Source organism: Hypanus sabinus, chromosome 19 (genome assembly GCF_030144855.1).
Source record: "Hypanus sabinus isolate sHypSab1 chromosome 19, sHypSab1.hap1, whole genome shotgun sequence".
Lineage (NCBI taxonomy): Eukaryota > Metazoa > Chordata > Chondrichthyes > Myliobatiformes > Dasyatidae > Hypanus > Hypanus sabinus.
In genome coordinates this window covers 75,588,719-75,610,196 of record NC_082724.1, presented here as the reverse complement: position 1 = coordinate 75,610,196, position 21,478 = coordinate 75,588,719, and the positions used below count along the sequence as shown (strand labels likewise).

Below are 21,478 nucleotides of genomic sequence, written 5' to 3'. Positions count from 1 at the left end.
CCACTCTATCTAGGCCTGTCAATATTCAACAGGTTTCAATGAGATTCTCCCTCGCTCTTCTAAACTCTAGCAAGTACAGGCCTAGAGCCATCAAACGCTCATATGTTAATCATTTCATTCCCAGAATCATTCTGCTGAACCTCTTCTGGGCCCTCTCCAATTCCAGCACACCCTTTCTTCCATAAGGGGCCCAATGTCTGCTCACAATACTCCAAGTGCAATCTGAACAATGCCTTATAAATTCTCAGCATTAAATCTTTCCTTTTATATTCCAGTCCTCTCAAAATGAATGCTAACATTAACGTACATTTATATACATTAATGTATATGTACAAATAACAAAATCAATCACTACCCACCTGAGAATAAGTAGTTATATCCACTGCGTCCGTATAGTTCTCCCCATCCTGCTAGTGTTGCTGACCGACAAATGTGCTAGAATAAAAAATTAAAATGAATAATCCATGCACCAGTAGATTACAGCAATATAACAATAAATGAATACACTTTAGAGAATATAGATATTTTAACTTCTTTATTACACTATAGTTCTGCTAGTAAAGACTTTGGCTGAATATACAATGAAAACAATAACAGATCATGGCTTACACATACTCTCACCTAATGATTTACTATTTATTACTTCAAGCACCTTTTCTGAAACTCACTTAGCAGAGAACTTGACTGAACTTATTAGGAACTTTCAGCCAACTTTAATAAAATTACTTGTGTCTAGTAAACACAATAAAAATTTAAAAAAACAAAACAATTTTGCCAGACCTCTCTGCAGCCTCGGGATATCAATTTGCTGAACTAAAGTCTTTTTCCCCCCAAACAGAAACATTCAATTTATCTGTTCTAAAATTATTGATACCAAGAATTATTGTGACTGGCTTACGTGCTTCTGCCTTATAGCATAGCATCCTTCCTTTGAATATGTGAACAACCTTGTATAAACTACTCCAAATTTATCATACTAAATAGATCAAACAACTATCCCAAAATGTACACATTTTCTGATGTTTTTGGAACAGATTATAATGCCAGAAAAGGATTCAGTTAATATAACCTCAGGTATTGGGGAAAAACAATAGAATGTTATTAATTATTGCTTGGAGAACTCAATATAAAAATGGGATTTGATTCAACCTCATCTGGAGTATTGTTTATGGTATTTGCTTTCTTAAAGGATGTAAATGCATTGGAAACCATTCAGATACCATTTTCTTAGTTAATAGCTGGAAAGGACAAGTTATCTTTTGAAGAAAGGTTGGGTGATCTCGGCTTGTAACTGCTGGAGTTTAGAAGAACAGAAAGTAATTTGACTGAAACATGAAATCCTCAAGAATTTTGATAGGATGCAGTGGAGATGTTGCCTGCATAACTAAGGGAGTCAGCCATTCAGGACAAATAAAATGAAGATCTCTCTCTCAGACAGCCATGAGTTTTTGGATACCCCTCCTCAAAGGGTCCTGATGCAGCCTCATCTGAAATGCTAGCACGGAATTTTTACAGCTGCTGGCAGTATAATTCTGTTTTTCCACAGGTGTGCTTTATTTTGCAAAAAAAAATCTTTATAAATCAATGAACTGAATAAATTTCAGGTATTTACATCTGCAATAAGGGAATGCTGCATTGTCAGAGATACCACATTTTGATGAAGACATCCTCTCAAATAGAAAATTATATAGAAGATAACAGCACAGCACAGGCCCTTCAGCCCACAACGTGCCAACCTTTTAATCCACTAAAACCAATCTAACACTTCCTTCCTATATAGTCCTCCATTTTTTTTTTATTATTCATGTGTCCATTTAAGAGTTTCTTAAATATCCCCAATGAACCTGCCTCTACCACCATCCCTGGTAGGACATTCTACACACCACCACTCAAAGAAAAACTTACCTCTAAAATCCCCCGTATATTTTCTTCCAATCACATTAAAATTATGTTTCCTCATATTAGCCATTTCCACCCAGGGTAAAAGTCTCTAGCTATCCATCCACTTAATCCAGTGATTTCCAATGGGGGCAATTATGTGTCCTAAGGGGATGTTAGAAGAAATAGAAGTCTTTGGGGGCATTCAAGATTCTTTAGTGGGAGTAACATCACCTTAATTTGAGGCACGAGACCACAGGAAGAACCATAACTCTGCATAGGTGAGCACTCGTCACAATACATCTGAAACTCAGCAATCTCATCTGACCTTACCAACCAAACAGACATTACTGGAGACACATAAAATAGCAACCAGGGTGTCCAACAGTTCCCCTTGACTCGTGCCATGACATGAGTTCATGCAATTTAACAGTCGGCAAGTGAAGTATACCCTCTCAACTTTCTCTATAGATCTATGGAAAATAGGTAGCACAAACGATACAGTGCTGGCCGGAGTCAAATAGTGAAAGAGGCAATCAGTGAACTTGCCAACCCTGAGGATTCCTCTTGAGGGGCTCAAAGTGACCTGGGCTTCAAATGTGCGGTCAAGAACCATCTTTGGGGATTATGAGACCTTACATGGTTGGTCAATTGTGCAAACTAGAATAGTGTAAAGGTAACTTGCTAAACACCAGCTCTATCCCAACTAACATTCAGATTCCAGACTGAATTCTTGTCAACATAATTTTTCCTGTTGTGATCTTCATCTTGCCATTCCTCTGCATGCCACTACCACTGTTCTATCTGTGTCAACTGGCTGCTGTCATCAACACCTGATACACATTCCCAGCTTGTGTTAATTTTTTTATTTTAATTTAGTCCCGAGCTGATTATCTGTTATTTGTGAAGCAGGGCGCCGTGCGCAATCATAATCGATTGAAAATGTTGGTAGGAGCACGGAGGAACCTCAGGAAATCTCCAGGAAGACCTTCTTCGTTGCTGCTGCTGTGAGGTCCAGGACTCTGCTGGGAAGAACAGGCCCCCAGTCCTCGGGGTCACATTGCTGATGGTCGTTGTGGGGCCGTCTTAATACGCCCAGCAGAGGATGGTGCTCGGAGAAGCTGTGTCGGAGGGGATGGTCATTGCCTCGGAGGTTCGACGGACTCGGAGTCCGCTGTGGTCAGGTCGCTTTCGGTATGTGCTGTGTCTGTGAGGCTGGGTTCGACAGAGCTTTCATTGCGTGCTGCGTCTGCGAGGCTGAGTCGGGCGGCGCCGTAAAAGTCCATAGCGGGGATATTCCCTTCTGCCGCCGGCGTGGGATAGCGAGTCTGTCGGAACCCTGGGGACTTGTGGAAACTGTGTAGTGATTTCTTTTGAACATAGTCCTTTAACATCTTTGGACTATTTTTACTGTGCCTATGGTCTGTTTTTTTTTAATCAATTATGCTATTGTTTGTACTGTTGTAACTATGTGGTTTTGTGGAGGTCTTGTTTGTCTGGTGGGATTGGAGCTCCTTTCCGGGGAACATGCTAAGACGGTAACGCGATGTTAATATGGACTCTGGATTGGGGATTGCCAAACGTTATGTGGATTTTCTGAGGTAGTCTGTTTTGTCATGTTTTTGTGATATCATTCTGGAGGAACGTTGTCTCATTTTTTAACTGCATTGCATTTGTGGTTTCTAAATGACAAAATAAACTGAATCTGAATCTGAATTAATGATGGATAAGTACAAGCGAATGCAATCTCTACAAGTCTGAAGACTGTGAAGCTTTGAATTCTAATCCTGCTAAGAAACAGAAACTACAAAACATGGTTTTATTCCGTTCCCATCAGATCAGTGATGTCCCATGTATCCTATTTGTAATACAGTACTGTTTCATGAACCAACAAAACCATCAAGATTACAGGAACACTTCTGTAAAAAAGACACCCTGCAAAGGCTGCTTAAGGCTTACTCAGTTCCAAAAGATGAAAGAAGCATTTGAAGAGCATTGCACACTTGGGTCTTTTGCCAAGAAAGCTAAAAATGACCTTGAAAGTGGTCTCATTGCTTCTTATAACATTTCCAAAACAATAGCAAAGTGTGGACAATCTCACACAATTGGTGAAAGATTAATAATGCCTGCTTTATCGGAAGTGCTCACCACAGTTTTCAAAGTGGATACTAGTATTTTAAAATCAATTTCTTTGAGTAATAACTCTGTAGCTCGTCATACTGATGAAATGAGTGAAGACACTGAGTATCAACTATGCATAGAGCTACAAAAACAGACATTGGGATACAACTAGATGAGTCAACTGTGCGTACAATGACACACTGCTAATTGCGTATGTACGGTTTATCAAAAATGGAAAAGCTTATGAAGAGATTCTCTTTTTTAAAAACAGAAAAACAAACATCAACAGAGAATCAGTCTACGATAAGCTCAAAATGTATATTGCGGATACATTGAGGCCCAAAGGATCATTGGAGACCTGAGTCACCCCAACCACAAACCATTCCAGCTAATATCATCCAGGAAATGGCACCACAGCATAAAAACCAAGACCAACAGACTCTGGGACAGGTTCTTCCACCAGGCCATCAGACTGCTTAATTCATGCTGATGCAACTGTATTTCTCTATTATATTGACTATCCTGATGTACATTATAAGTAACTATGGAGACGTAATGTAAAGATTTTTACCCCTCATGTATATGAAGAATGCAAGTAATAAAGTCAATCCAATTCAGGTATTCTGATTAGAAACATGATTTATTATGCACCAGATGGAGCACCATATATGACAGGTCACCATACTGATTTTGTGGCATTTATGATCAAATAAATTCCAAGTTTGTTTGCAATCCATTGTGTAATTCATTGTCAACAGCTTGCAATCAAAAATTTCAGTCACTGTCTTTTTTTCACGCATGACTCTTGTATTATCTATCATCAACAAAATTAAAGCTCATCCATTAAATAGCAGGGTGTTTCACCAGTTATGCCAAAATAACAATGTAGACTTTGAACACTTGCTTCTTCACACTAAAGTGTGTTGGCTGTCAAAAGGCTGCTGCTTAAAATGTTTCTTTGATCTATTTGACACTGTGTTTGAATTTTTGCTCAAAGTCAACAAGAGCTTGGAAAACAAGATTGAACTTCTGTGTGGAGATGTGCATACCAGCTAATCTGTATGACAAAATGAGCATCTTAAATATGAAACAGCAGGGTGAGAATTTCAATTTAATACAGGTAAAAAGTGCAGTGCCTACTTTTATTGAAAAATCAGAAATATATAAGCAAAACATTGGGAGATGAATGTTCTCAGTTTCCCTGCATGGAAAGTATGGCACTCTCCTTCATAGACAGTGATTTGTAAGCGTACTGCTTGCACCTGCAGTCACTGAAGATGGATTTTCAGAATTGAGTCATGAATTTGAATGATCTGGAGATTCCGGTCTGGGTAATTACCCCATTTCCTTGCAAGGTGGAAGAACAGGCAGAGAGTTTGCAGGAAGAAATTATCAAAACTCAGAACAATGAAGAAGCAAAAATGCTTTTCAAAAATGCCGGCTTTTGTGATATGAGGCTACACTGTCGTACGAAGTTTCCTGGCCTTTGGAGAAGAGCCAAACTGTTCTTTATTGCATTTTTATCCTACTACCTTGTTGAAAGAGGCTTCAGTGCAGTGACCACATGCTCACAAACAGAAACCGTTTGGACATTGTTACATGTGGGACTTGAGGCTTTAGCTGTCACAACTGGAACCAGATATTTCAACTCTTGCTAAAAACCATCAAGCTCAAGGACCATATTGATATCGAAGCTGCCGTACAACACACAAGTACTGTGTAAGCTAGGCTTAAAGTCAAATAAAAAATTAAAGCAGAATCATTTTTCTCATGTTAGCATATGGTAGACACATTTTTACACTAGGGGGGCACCAGTAAGTACATAAGAGGGGCATTGGCAAGTATGAAAGTGCTTTAAGGGGGTGTTGGGGTAAAAAAGGTTGGGAAACACTGACTTAACCTATGCCTCTTATCATTCTTACATAGCATTCTTCCTCTTAAAAATAATGCTATCAGTAATTTGGATAATATTTGTCCCTTAATACGGCCAAAATCGGTTATATGGCTATTATCAGAGCTGTGCAACAATTAGCTCTTTTGAACCCTCATCAACATCATTATTTCAGTGTGCATTTCAAAAATGCTACACTGAATGTTAAGTGTTCCAAGATACCCTGAAAGGTGCTATGTATACACAGGCCTTTATTCCTATTTTATGTATATAACTTTGTAAACAAAACTCCCACTTTGACAGTTTTTAATTTTGCCAAGCTATATGCTTACTGACATCCTTTCTGGCCTTTAAACGTGTGTAGGCAGATTCGTTAACCTGCAGATAAACATCTCAAACATTTCCATAGGTTTTGAAATAATACAAATTACTGTTTTTGTTTTTCTGTTTCTACCACATGCATGCTCTAAGTCTTAGTATCAGTTTCTGCATGCTAGAAATAATGACAACCACCCTTAAGGAAGGTGAAACTCAAATCATGGGAATCACTAATGCACTTCAGAGTCGATATCCTCCACCCATCCTTTGCCACTGCTTCCAAATTTTGGTTAATACCCCTTTGGTATCTCTAGTACACAAAAAAAACTGTTAACCTTGGAAATCAGGGACCCTGCATCAGAATTGGGAAAATGAGCAAACAAGTATGTTTTACAAAGCAGTTGGAGGGAGCTGGAGAGGGTGGTGAAAATGGGTGGAGCTTTAATAAGGTGGCCAACTTTAAAGAAAGCAAGAAACTGAAAGGGCCCCAGGTTGGACCAAGGACACTGGAGATACGTTCCACACTGGGATGCAATTGCCTGGCAAATAAATGGGTACAGAAGTAAGGTGGAAGAAAAAGAATTCAGCACTAAATCTGTTCATCACTAACTGTTGATTCAACATTACCTTGGCTTTCCAATGACCTTAATCACTCTAACCTAATCTGTTCTGAGCTTATAACATTTCACTCGTTTAGAACCAAACCCAACATCCTCACCCTGGTTGCTGACAAGGGCGTTTTGGTTTGATAAACTGACCTTCACCTTATAGAAACCAGATACCAGAGCTCAGACACCTTCCACTTGACCACAATCCAACTACTGAACATCAGACCACTGAATACCTCTCATTTCAACACCATTGAGATCTCCTTCAGTCAGCTCTTTTCCTGTTACAATGCTTGCTGCATCTCTACAGAGCTTGAAAATTTTGTTAACTTTGTTGCCAATTTTCATTCAGCTTTCCCTTTCACATTATCTGACTCTTCCTTTTCCTGACATCCCATCATCTCAAGGGATAGGCTTAGAGACAATGACCCATTTTAAGCCCAGTCAGTTCTCTCAATTAACTTGCAAAGATCTTTCTTTGCTTCCGTTGCAAGTACTTTGTTCTAATTTCTCACTTTCTCTCCATCACATCTGTTCTGACAATGAAACTTTCCACACCTGAGCCTAAAAGCTGCCTTAATAAAGGGTTCCCAGCAACCACTGTTGACAGCACTTCAAAAGTACTATACTACTTACACTTCTGTTCCAGCCCCCTCTGCAGCCACCTAAAGCAAGGATGGGGTTCCCTTTCATCTTCCTCATACAAGCCTCCACATTCAATTGATTATTCTCCGTAATATTCCTCATCAGGAGGATTACAAATTTATCTTCTGCTCCTTCCTCTTTCAGCATTCAGAATGGATCACTGCACCTATGATTCCTTAAGTCTATTCTAAGAATATAAAACAGCACAGTACAGGCCCTTTCACTTACAATGTTAAACTGACCTACATAAAAAAGGATCTAGTGCTTTCCTGGCATATATGATGAAGACTCAGAGAGTCTCCAAAAGGAAATAAAAACGATTTCAGGACTTAATAGTATTCCACCCACCCACCCCCCCCCCCCCCCGCAAATCATTCCTGCAGACGTTCCAATTTGTTTATCTTTCCTCTCTTCGGTCTCCATCTGTCAGATTTAAAATAATTCTTACTTTGATAAATTTGGTCTGCATGCCATTACAGATACTTCTTTCATACTCTCTACCCTTCTCCTTCGCTGCAACTTAAAATGTGTTTGTTTTCTCACTTTTGCAGGCTCCTTGACCTGAAAAGTCAGCTCTGCTTCTGTTTCCACTGATGCTGAGTTTTTGCAGCATTTTCTGTGTTTACTTTGGATTTCCAACTCCTTAATTTTTTTTTAAATAACATCCAACTCCTGGTATCTTTCCCAATGAGGATGGCTATAGATCTATTCCACTTAATAATACTAGTGCTCTACATTTAACATTTTATACTAAATTGCATTTGACCAACTAACCCAATTATCTCAAAGAACATTCACATCTTTCATAATCCCAAGAGATTGTTCTCCTACAAATTGGAAGATGTCACCAAATTACAAAAAATTCCAAGATTCTTCCTTTGAATTAAAGTAGTGATTTATCAGAAATTAATGGTCCTAATTTTTTTAAATATATACAATAAATATAAATATTTTAAAATATATATAAAAAATAAAACTCAGTTTCACAGCCAGAAAGCCATTATCTATCTGGATTTACACCTTCCTGTCAGTAAACCACAACATTAATCACAATGCATCTGGGATTTCTGATGTACAAACAGTGCTTCCCTTGTCACTGCGGTCATTAATAACTTTGAAAAACAAACTAGGTGATGAGGAATTATTTCTTCCCACCCCCAATTTGGATTTATTTTTAGATAACTGGGTTACTAAGTGGCAGTTTAGCAGATGCAGCTCAGACTAAAATAATTACTGAGGAGCACTAGAATCTGGCAATAAATCTAGGCACTAAAGGCAAGAGAAGGTCATAATGCAGCAGTTCAATCAGTGATCATACCAGCAGTAGGTGACAATGAGCAAAAAAATCTAAATCTTAAAATCACATTGCATTTTGTTATCTTGGGAATTTATCCATTTAAAGTTGTTGAACTTTACAATTATTCATTTTACACACATCAGATTAGTTTGATGCCCATGTTACTGCTTTAATTACTTTTTAACTTTAATAACACATACCTATATTCACACCATTTCATTTGTTTTAAATTATGAACAGGAAACTAGATTGTACCTTTCCTTGATATAAAATGACTGGGCACACAAAACGACTACGACATCTTGCCATCTTGCTACGGCTTACAAAGTCCTGCAATTTACTTGTTTGAACTGTGCTCTCAAATCTGTAAAACAAGAGTGCAATATTAGATCCTAACCAGTGAAATTACAACACATAGCAACACATATTGATGGTGTATCAATGTTGCTAGATAGAAGAGTTTTGTAGGTATACAGTAATCCCAGCCCTCCTGGAGTTTGAAAAACGTGACATGGCTGAACTGCTGATGTAATCAACACTGGATGAAGTGGAATTTTGCAATGAACCAAAATCTAGTAATGGTACCCATTAGCAATAGGAACTGAAAGCAGCAACATTTTTTCACTTCCTTATTAAAGCATTAAAAAAAGATCAATTATTCTGATACTGAGCCACAAGCCAAGTAGTGTAACAGCCAATGAAGCCAAAACAGAATACCAGCAATTTTTGCCACACAAAAAAAAACGGACTTGCATTTGCAGTACCAAAGCTTTTAATACATCATGGAATACATTGTGCAATTTCTACTTCAATAACCAAATGAATGGAAATTACAGAAGTGTTCAACAATCTACAAATTCATTCTCCTATGTTATGTTGTCATTTGACACCGTAGTTATCCCCGTGGAATGAAAATGAATCAATGGGACAAGCTGGGAATCTGGCTATACGAATAAGCTGTCAAACGATAGTGCAACTGTACACAAGAGAAATTCAAAGTTCACTGTTGTATAAATGTTGGCCTGTAGCACCATACATGAATGAACTAACTTTTGCTGTCAGTAGAAAAGTTACAGTACACATCATTGCTTATGTTGACAGCTAACCAGAGTTATTGAGGACTTTTGGTCAAGGACTTACAAATTTAATATTACTAGCGTGTCATGAAATTTGTTGTTTTGCACCAGCGATACAGTGCAATACATTAAAAAACTGTAAACTACAATAATTATGCAGTATGTTGAGACATTCCCTTTTGAAGATGTCTTCAACACTGGGAAGGCTAGTGCCCATGAAGGAGCTGGTTGAGGCTGCAATCCTCTACAGATTTTTCTGGTCCTGTGCAGTAGTCTCTCAATACTAGACAGTGATGCAACCAGTTAGAATGTTCTCCATGGTTCATCTGTAAAAATGGTCACTTATCTATCAAGAACAATGATGAGCATGAACTATGAAGGAACATCCAAGATGTTCAATGCTTCAGATTTAAAAATTTACAAGGTAGGCAAAGTCAGAATTAAAACACTTGCAAACCCTTGAAAAACAAAATACCAGGAGACAAAGGTAGGATATAAAATAGTGAGAGAGGAAAGTAACAAAAAAAAACAAAATCAGAAGGAATAATATGCTACAGCTATAAAACTAAATTTGCAAAACCAAATATCATGATGTTTGACTAATTTTAACTGATTGAACAGTTAAAAATTCATTTACACTTGAAATTACAATCCTTAATTACCTTAAACCCAAATGCAGTAACTCCACCCCTACTTTATCTTTCCTGGCAGTCAGCTTATGTACAGCTGAGCATGACTTCATGAATATACAATCAATCTTCATTGTTATTATTTTTGTGTTCTTTATCTTCTATGTTTTTTGTGCTGCATTGGATCTGGAGTAACAATTATTTTGTTCTCTTTATATTTGTATATAGGAAATGACATTAAACAATCTTAAAGCTTGAAATTGAGCAAGCACCATAACTATCCTATTTCTTTGTCAAGTCACGAATAGAAGGGTCGTGTGTGGTGGTAATAATCTTCTGAGGTGTGTATTTCAATGCGAGGACTATTGTGGGGAAGGTTGACAAGCTGAGGGTGTAGATTGGCATGTGGAATTATGACATTGTGACATTAGTGAAACTTGGCTACAGGAGGGGCAGGACTGGCAGCTCAGTGTTCCAGGGTTCCAATGTTTCAGATGTGATAAAGGCAGAGGGATGAAGGGTGGGGGGGGGGGGGGCATGGCATTGCTAGTCAGGGAAAATGTTACAGCAGTGCTCAGGCAGGACAGAGTAGAGGGCTTATCTACCGAGGCCATATGGGTGGAGCTCAGAAGCAGGAAAAGTATGACCACATTAATGGGATTGTATTATAGACCACCCAATAGTCCCTATATACCTCCATCCCCCACTGGGACGGTCTCAAAGCTCTTCGCTTCTTTTCGGATTCCAGACCTAACCAATTCCCCTCTATCACCACTCTCCTCCATCTAGCGGAATTAGTTCTTACTCTCAATAATTTCTCCTTTGGCTCCTCCCACTTCCTCCAAACCAAGAGTGTAGCCATGGGCACCCACATGGGTCCCAGTTATGCCTGCCTTTTTGTTGGCTTTGTGGAACAGTCTATGTTCCAAGTCTATACAGGTATCCGTCCCCCTCTTTTCCTTCGCTACATCGACGACTGCATTGGCGCTGCCTCCTGCACCTATGCCGAGCTCGTTGACTTCATTAACTTTGCCTCCAACTTTCACCCTGCCCTCAAATTTACCTGGTCCATTTCTGACACCTCCCTCCCCGTTCTTGATCTTTCTGTCTCCATCTCTGGAGTTGGCTTATCTACTGATATCTTCTATAAGCCTACGGACTCTCACAGCTACCTAGACTATTCCTCTTCCCACCCTGTCCTTTTATATATTGGTGAGACCCGACGCAGACTGGGAGACCGTTTCGCTGAACACCTAAGCTCGGTCCGCCAGGGAAAGCAGGATCTCCCAGTGGCCACACATTTTAATTCCACGTCCTATTCCCATTCTGTTATGTCTATCCATGGCCTCCTCTACTGTCAAGATGAAGCCACACTCAGGTTGGAGGAACAACACCTTATATACCGGCTGGGTAGCATCCAACCGGATGGCATGAACATTGACTTCTCTAACTTCCGTTAATGCCCCTCCTCCCCTTCTTACCCCATCCCTGACATATTTAGTTTTTTTCTCTCTCTCTCTGCCCATCACTCTGCCTGTTCTCCATTTCCCTCTGGTGCTTCCCCCCCCCCCCCTTTCTCCTGATGCCTCCCATCCCATGATCTTTTCCCTTCTCCAGCTCTGTATCACTTTCGTCAATCACCTTTCCAACTCTTAGCTTCATCCCACCCCCTCTGGTCTTCTCCTATCATTTCGCATTTCCCCCTCCCCCACTACTTTCAAATATCTTTCTTTGTCAATCTTTTTATTAATATCAACATGATAAGATTAATACATAGATAATGGGATTACAAACTTACAAAATTAAAATGAACATAAAAGGATACACAAGCAACAAGTACAATATAGTTAAGTCTTCCCAAATCATGAATGATACAAATATCATATAAAACAAAAAAAACTAGGTATATCATGTTGAGAAAAAAACTGAAAAAAGAGAAAAAAAAAATTATTACCCTAAGAAAAATTAATCTAACAAACTGATCACTAACTAATAAAGAGGAAAAAAAAGGAAAAGAAAAAAAAAATTTAGACATAACATAGTTTGAGAAAGCCAATGGAATATGGTAGGGGGATTAATTTCTTTCTAATTCAACAAAATAGATCTTCTAGCCATTAATGTAAGAAATGCAATCATCCGACAAGCCGAAGAAGATAAATGAATTGAGTCCATCATTGGTAAACCAAAGATTGCTGTAATAGGATGAGGTTGTAAATCAATGTTCAATACCGTGGAAATAATATCGAAAATATCTTTCCAATATTTTTTCAAAAGTGGACATGACCAAAACATAAGAGTTAAAGAAGCTATCTCAGAATGACATCTGTCACATATAGGATTTATATGGGAATAAAAACGAGCCAATTTATCCTTGGACATATGAGCCCTGTGCACTACTTTAAACTGTATCAATGAATGTTTAGCACATATACAGGATAAATTAACTAATTGAAGAATTTCATCCCAATTTTCAATAGGGATTGTAAGGTTAAGTTCTCTTTCCCAATCATTTTTAATCTTATAAAAGGCCTCTAAACGTATTTTCAAAATTATATTGTAAACATTTGATATTACCCCTTTGTGAAAAGGATTTAATTCTAACAAATTCTCCAAAACACCCGAAGAATCAAGATTTGGAAAGGTAGGAAGTCCAGTGTTTAAAAAATTCCTAATCTGTAAATATCTAAAAATATGAGATCTAGGCAAATTATATTTATTAGATAATTGTTCAAAAGACATAAAACAATTATCCAAAAATAAATCAGAAAATCGTAGTATACCTTTAGTCTTCCAAGCTGAATAAGCTTGGTCCATAATAGAGGGATGAAAAAAGAAATTGGATAAAATAGGAATAGTTAAAACAAATTGATTCAACCCAAAAAAATTTCAAAATTGAAATCATATACGTAAAGTATGTTTGACTATCGGATTGTCAATTCGTTTATGCAATTTAGAAAGAGCAAAGGGAAGAGAAGTCCCTAAAATAGAACCCAATGAAAATCCTTGTACAGATTTAGTTTCCAGATGTACCCAATGAAGGTCAGGAGATAAATCCCAATCCCTTAACCAACTCAAATCTCTTACTATCTTTCCTTTCAGTTAGTCCTGACGAAGGGTCTTGGCCCGAAACGTCAACAGTGCTTATAGATGCTGCCTGGTCTGCTGTGTTTCACCAGCATTTTGTGTGTGTTATTGAGTATAAGAGTTGGAATGTTATGGTGAGGTTGTATAAGGCATTGGTGAGGCCAAATTTGGAATACTGTATACAGTTTTGGTCACCAAATTACAGGAAGGATATTAATAAGTTTGAAAGAGTGCAGAGAAGGCTTATAAGGATGTTGCCAGGACTTGAGAAACTGAGTTACAGAGAAAGATTTAATAGGTTAGGACTTTATTCCCTGGAGCGTAGAAGAATGAGGGGAGACTTGATAGAGGTATATAAAATTATGATGGGTATAGATAGAGAGAATGCAAGCAGGCTTTTTCCATTGAAGCTAGGGGAGGAAAAAAAAACCAGAGGACATGGGTTAAGCGTGAAGGGGGGAAAAGTTTAAAGGGAACGCTGGGGGGGCTTCTTCACACAGAGTGGTGGGAATGTGGAATGAGCTGCCACATGAAGTGGTAAATGCAGGCTCACTTTTAACATTTGAGTAAAACTTGGACAGATACTTGGATGAGAGGTGTATGGAGGGACATGGTCCAGGTCAGTGGAACTAGGCAGAAAAATGGTTGGGCACAGCCAAGAAGGGCTGAAAGTCCTGTTTCTGTGCTGTAATGTTCTATGGTTCTAAGTTTCAATGAGATATTACAGCACAAACTGTAGAGGACAGGGCAAATCACACTGCTTTTTTGAATTTCCATGTTTAACTAGTCACATATGTGCACTGCTGAATTAGCTGTATACTTTACTCCATATTGTGTCAAAGCAAAATCCAGACCTATGGAAAATTAAACCAAGCATTTCTTGTTTTTACATTTTAAAAAAAGTGCAGGTGTCATCTATGAATTGCTAACCAAAAAAAACCCTGCTATTCTTAAGAATCTGACACATTTGATTCTAATTTGCACTCCATTGACATCAGACACAGGTTCCACTTGTGTTGCACATTCACAATGTGTTTTGGCACTCTTTCTATTCCTGCAGGCAATTAATGTTAATCTCCCTTTCAAATGCAGTCCTTTCTCAGGACTCAAAGTGCCATCTCTCTGGCACTATATTCCTCCTTAGAACACCTGGGGAATAAAGACGCATACGTAAGGCTCCTTTTCATTGACTACAGCTCTGCCTTTAATACCATCATTCCAAATAAACTGATTCCTAAGCTCCGAAACCTGGGTCTTAGCACTCAGATCTGCAGCTGGATCTTCAACTTCCTCAGGCAGGACCCAGGCTGTAAAAATAGGGGACAAGCTCTCCTCTACAATCACTCTGAGCACCAGTGCCCCACAAGACTGTTTACTCAGCCCCCTACCGTACTCACTGTACACCCATGATTGTGTGGCCAAGTTTCCATCAAACTCAATATATAAGTTTGCTGATGACACCACAATTGTAGGCCGCATCTTGGGTAATGATGAGTCTGAGTACAGAGAGGAAATTAAGAACCTGGTGGCATGGTGCGAAGACAATAACCTATCCCTCAACGTCAGCAAGATGAAGGAATTGGTTGTTGACTTCAGAAGGAGTAGCGGACCGTACAACCCCATCTACGTCGGTGGTGCGTAGGTGGGACAGGTCAAAAGCTTTAAGTTCCTCGGGGTGAATATCACAAATGACCTGACTTGATCAAACCAAGCAGAGTCCACTGCCAAGAAGACCCACCAGCACCTTTATTTCCTGAGAAAGCTGAAGAAATTTGGCCTGTCCCCTAAAACCCTCACTAATTTTTATAGGTGCACTGTAGAAAGCATTCTTCTAGGGTGCATCACAACCTGGTATGGAAGTTATCCTGTCCAAGACCGGAAGAAGCTGCAGAAGATCGTGAACATAGCCCAGCACATCACACAAACCAATCCTCCATCCTTGGACTCACTTTACACCACACACTGTCGGAGCAGTGCTGCCAGGATAATCAAGGACAAGACCCACCCCGCCAACACACTTTTTGTCCCTCTTCCTTCCGCGAGAAGGTTCAGGAGCATGAAGATTCGTACGGCCAGATTTGGGAACAACTTCTTTCCAACTGTAACAAGACTGCTGAACAGATCCTGATCCGGATCTGGGCTGTACCTTCCAAATATCTGGACCTGACTTGCACTACCTTACTTCCCCTTTTCTATTTTCTAATTATGATTTATAATTTAAATTTTTATTATATTTACTTTGATTTGTACTTCAGGGAGCGCGGAGTGTAGAAACAAATATCACTGTGATGATTGTATGCTCTAGCATCAATTGTTTGGTGATAATAAAGTAAAGTGACCCAAAATTTTAGGCATCCTTGAGAACCTTCTGTAATTATTCAGGAAACATTAAAAGGCAAAGTATTCTATCTTGAACTTATTTCCAATGCATTATTATTATTATTATTATTATTTGTTCTTAAACTTCATAGGATAACTGAATAAAAAAAGGCATTTCATAATTAAAAGTACCCTCTACATACAAAATCCACTGTACTTTCAATATGCCTGGCTACTTGTTACAACATTATTGAATATTCAACAGGTGACATTAACATTGTGCCCCTGAAAGTGTACTGACTCGCTCACACCAATTAAGCTCTAAACTAGAATTCTATTTATACACATTTAATGAACTTATTATATACAAACATTTATTTCCCTTTTCAATACTAATAACTTCCTATAAAAAGAAATCTGATATACATCAGTTACTATCTGCTAGACTGTTTCACTTCTGTAAATGTTTTTAACATATTAAAAATCAGCATTTTTGAATCCTTCTTGAATTATCATTATGTGGCAAACAACTGAGGAACCAGTGCAAATAATGATAAAGCCACCCAGTCCCTTTATGCCCATGTGATGAACTTATGCAAGTATGCTATCAGTGAACATAATCACAATTGTCCATTCACCAACAGTTCCAGATTACTTCCCTGTTACCGACCATTTCCACATAAACTTAGCCACAGTGTGAAAAAAAATTAAAGCCTCCACTAATAAAGATTTCAAACAAAATTAATAAAATAATTCCATGCAGCAGTCAAAAGTAAATGTATAGTTCTTACACATTTGCTTGGTGGTAATCTTCATTTTATTTAGAGGCACAGAGCAGAACGTGCCCTTCTGTCCACCAAGCTGCGGCACCCAGCAACCCAGTGATTTAAACCCCAGCCTACTATGTGATCTCCCTGTGCCCTAATGTCTAGATACAACACTTGTAACGTGCCTGGCACAACACCACTGTCTTTCAGCAGAGAAACTTGTAGAGGGCCTCAGAAGAGAGAAAAAAAAACAGGAAATATGTCGGAGCATCATTCAATCTTAGTCGGTAGGAAGTGGGTGCAAACAGTAGCATGTTAAATACAAATCCAGATTAACTGTTCATAAATAACCAAAGTGTCATTGGCAAATTGAAAAATCCAAAGATTGTGGTGTGGCTGCAGGAAGTGACCTTCACCACTAGTGCAAGGTCACAAATTAAGATAATACTTAACTCTGAGTCTAAGTATTGACTTCCATTGCAAACCATTCCCACACCTTCCAATGAAACATGGGGAGTACTCCGTCAGCTTCTGTTGCTGATATAGAATGTCATTCCTAATTTCTACTTTCTCTGCTAAGACCTCTGAAGTAACACCCTAATATCGCTCCCCTTTGTAATGCAGGTGGAATCATTGCTAGAATGAACAACAGCATCTACTCTAACCTCAATGCACCTCTTATTAAATTATGTAAAAACTGGCATTAGATACAGACAGCCCTCCACAGGGGACTGGTTCCGGTACCCCCCACGGATATCAAAAAACGCAGATGCTCAAGTCAGATAATTTTAGGGCCCGGCGGAGCTCTGGACCTCATATAACTTGTCTCAGTGCAGTGGACTTTAGGACCCGGCGGAGCTCCGGACCTTATTTCACTTGTCTCAGTGCAGTGGACTTTAGGACCCGGCGGAGCTCCGGACCTCATATAACTTCTCAGTGCAGTGGACTTTAGGACCCGGTGGAGCTCCGGACCTCATATAACTTGTCTCAGTGCAGTGGACTTTAGGACCCGGCGGAGCTCCGGACCTTATTTCACTTGTCTCAGTGCAGTGGACTTTAGGACCCGGCGGAGCTCCGGACCTCATATAACTTCTCAGTGCAGTGGACTTTAGGACCCGGTGGAGCTCCGGACCTCATATAACTTGTCTCAGTGCAGTGGACTTTAGGACCCGGCGGAGCTCCGGACCTTATTTCACTTGTCTCAGTGCAGTGGACTTTAGGACCTGGCGGAGCTCCGGACCTCATATAACTTGTCTCAGTGCAGTGGACTTTAGGACCCGGCGGAGCTCTGGACCCGCCGCCCACAGTGTTTCTGTTCCAGAAAATGATGATGATTGAAAATAAAGTGGAAATAATAAAGTGATCGGAAAAAGGTGAAACACCATCAGTCATTGGAAAAGCATTAGGCTAAGGTTGGTCAACAATCGGAACAATTTTAAAGGATAAAGTGAGAATAATGGAGCATGTGAAAGGCCCTGCACCTATGAAAACTACAATTATTACTAAGCAACACAGTGGTTTAATTATTGAAATACATATGTGTCTTGTTTTATATGCATAGAAAGGTAAAATATATACTATATACTAAGACAAACATTTGACTAACTGACGCTAAATAATACCAGATGTACCTGCTACGACTTAGAGAACTTAAGTATATTTTCAATTCCCAATCCGCGGTAACCTATGCACATCCTCCCGTATACTTAAATCATCTCTAGATTACTTATAAAATCTAATACAATGTAAATGCTATGTAAATACTTGTTATGCTGTATTGTTTAGGGAATAATGACAAGAAAAAAAATCTGTACATGCTCAAACATCAAGTGCTGGAGAGAGAACTTCCGGGTTTTCCCGATCCGTGGTTGGTTAAATCCTCGCATGTGGAACCCGCGGATAAGGAGGGCCGATTTATTCAAACAACTGCGAATCATGAAAACCCGGAAGTGCTAGAGATGATTTAAAGTGCACGGGAGGATGTGCGTGGGTTATCATGGATCGGGATCGAAAAAAATCGGAAGTTCTCTTACTAAGTAAGTCAGAACAGGTACATCCGGTATTATTAAGCTTCAGTTAGTCAAGCGTTTGTCTTAGTATATTGTATATATTTTACCTTTCTATGCATATAAAACACTTCAGAGCGTATGTTTCAGCGCCAGGCTTGGGTTCCGCTGGGTCCTAAGATCCACCACACTGAGACAGGTTGAATAAGGGACTTGAGCATGCGCGAATTTTGGTATCTGTGAGGGGTCCCGGAACCAATCCCCCACAGATAAGGAGGGCCAACTGAACACTAGCTATGAATTTATTTGACCCCAGCTAAATCAACTGCACAGTTACTTCTGGATGGGTACTGACAGATTCATGATGAACAAACAGTATAAAACAGGTAATTTGCCTCACTGTAATCAACAGACAAGGGTGATCCATTTCTTTCTTTTCAGGGACCATTTACGTCAATTTTGTTGGTAGCAGCCTTAGTATGTAGAAATAATCTAGGTTGCAATTATCAGCTTCCTTTCACAATGAATTGAATGCTTTTTCCATAGAAGACCATTAAAAATTTTAAAAATGCTAAAAAAGTGAATGACATTTAAAACAGCTGTGAAAATAAAGTTTCAAGCAAATTATAAAATTAAAAGCTGTGCTTTCTATATATTATTGATTTCTTTAACTGCTTCAGGAATATTCCTGCTTTAATGCAATGTCCTGCAAGTCTGCACAAATGCCACATCAATATTGAGTAATTACAAATACATCTGATGAAATGTTGAAAACATAGTAATTGCCTGGACAGTAACATAGCCGATGAGAGTGATCCACAATATTGCCCTTTTGATTAGTCTACACTCACTAATAACAAATCCAATTGCTAAGACTTAGTGAACTGCAACAGTCACTGTCAATGAGTTCTTTTAACTTGGCTGTTTCAACCTGAAAAGAAAAGCACATTTAGCATTTAGCTTGCATCTTTGAAAACAGCTCTATTTCCATCTTTAATATCTTTATTTTCCCTTTCAGGGTTTTATTTGAAGACCCTGACCCGGAGTTACACGCTGACTTCGGTTCTTTGCGGGAATGGGACCTGTTCTCGGGGTTTCAGGACTGGCCGCTATCTGACATGCCAAGGGTTCAGCCTGAAGAGTCTCGCCTGTATCTGAAAGCCTAAGATCTCGGGGCTCTGGAGACGGGCGGATCGAGGGTCCGTGTCACGGTAGGAGACTTGTGTGTCATCGGGGAGGCTGGAAAATCTTTTGCTGTGGGCCCAAAGACCCGAGATCTTTGCAGTCTTCAGGCACAGAGCTCGTAAAAAGCACCGAAACTGACTTTTAACATCATAAACCAATGGGCTGTTGTTATATCTCCTGCTCGCTGTGAAAATGGGGGGGCGCCTCCTTCTTCCTTATTATGGAATGCCAGATGAAATGCGAAGTCTTTGGGGTATCCGTGTCTTTGCTATTGCCTAGCTCACGCTTGTGCTCGATGGTGGTGTTGATGCTTGCTTCTTTTTTGCCTGTGGGGTGGGGGGAATTGTTGCTCACTGCCACTTAGGCGTAGGAGGGGGGAGCTGGGGGGACGACTTTGGGGTTCTCACGTTTAACTGGCGTTCAGTTTTGTTTTCATGGAAGTTTGTGAAGAGAAAGCATTTCAGGATGTATACATTTCTCTGACATTAAATTGGACCTTTGAACCTTTCAACTACAATGGGATGAGGGAGGGGTTGGCTCGTGTAGATTAGCAACACAGGCTATATGGTGAGGAACAGTGGAAGACTTTCAAAGAGATTTTTCAGTGTTCAACAAAAGTATATTCCAGTTATAAATAAGGGCAGTAAGGGTGGGGACAGCCAGCATTAGATAACTAAGGAAATAAAAGATGGGATCAAACTAAAAGCTCATGTATACAAAGTCACCAACAGCAACAGCAGTGGGAAACTGGAAGATTGGGAAGATTTTGAAAAGCAGCAATGTACCACAAAACGAGCAATAAAGAAAGGGAAGCTAGATTATGACAATAAACTAGCACAAAATACAAAAACGGATAGTAAAAGTTTTTATAATTATATAAAATGGAAAAGGGTGGCTAAAGTGAATGTAGGTCCCTTGGAGAACAAGGGGGAACTGATATTGGGTAATGAGGAAATGTCAGGGGCTTTGGATGACTATTTTGTGTCAGTCTTCATGGCGGAGGACACACCTAACATGCCAAAGAGAGATGTTATGGATGCAATGGGAGGTTGAGGACCTTGATACAATAGCTATCACTAAAGAGATGGTGCTGAGCAAACTTATGGGCCTGAAGATAGATAACTCCCCTGGTCCTGATGGAATGTGTCCCAGGGTACTGAAAGAAGTGGAAGAAGTTATAGTAGGGGCTTTGGTGATGACTTACCAAAATTCTCATGATTCTGGGCAAGTCCCGGCAGATTAGAAGATAGCAAATGTCAAAAAAATGTAGGCAAAAGGCCGGTAACTATAGGCTAGTTAGTTTAACATCTGTAGTTGGGAAAAAGCTTGAAACTATCAATAAGACATAGCAAGGCATCTGGAAAGAAATGGATCCATCAGGCAGACGCAGCATGGATTCAGCAAAGGCAGGTCCTGTTTGACAAACTTACTGGAGTACTTTTGGAATGTAACAGACGCAGTGGATAGAGGGGAACAGATGGACATTACTTACTTGGGTTTGCAAAAGGCACTCGATAAGATGCCTTATAAATTCTTATCCATAAGATAAGGATTTATTGAGTTGGGAGTAATGCATTAGCGTGGATAGAGGATTGGTTAACTAATAGAAAACAGAGCGTTGGGATACATGGGTGTTACTCTGGTTGGCAATCAG

The 21,478-nt window shown here is 39.4% G+C and overlaps 1 protein-coding gene across 2 annotated transcripts in view; it reads right to left on the bottom strand.

The window, feature by feature from the left end:
* Window positions 1–21,478, bottom strand: part of mtmr14 (myotubularin related protein 14) — a 132,576-nt gene that overhangs the window by 89,764 nt on the left and 21,334 nt on the right. For both annotated transcript variants that reach the window (XM_059944786.1, XM_059944787.1), the window contains exons 3-4: window positions 9,014–9,122; window positions 360–435 (exon numbers count right to left, since the gene is read on the bottom strand). In XM_059944786.1, the coding sequence (XP_059800769.1) occupies window positions 360–435; window positions 9,014–9,122 (185 nt within the window). The remainder of the gene's footprint in view (window positions 1–359; window positions 436–9,013; window positions 9,123–21,478) is intronic.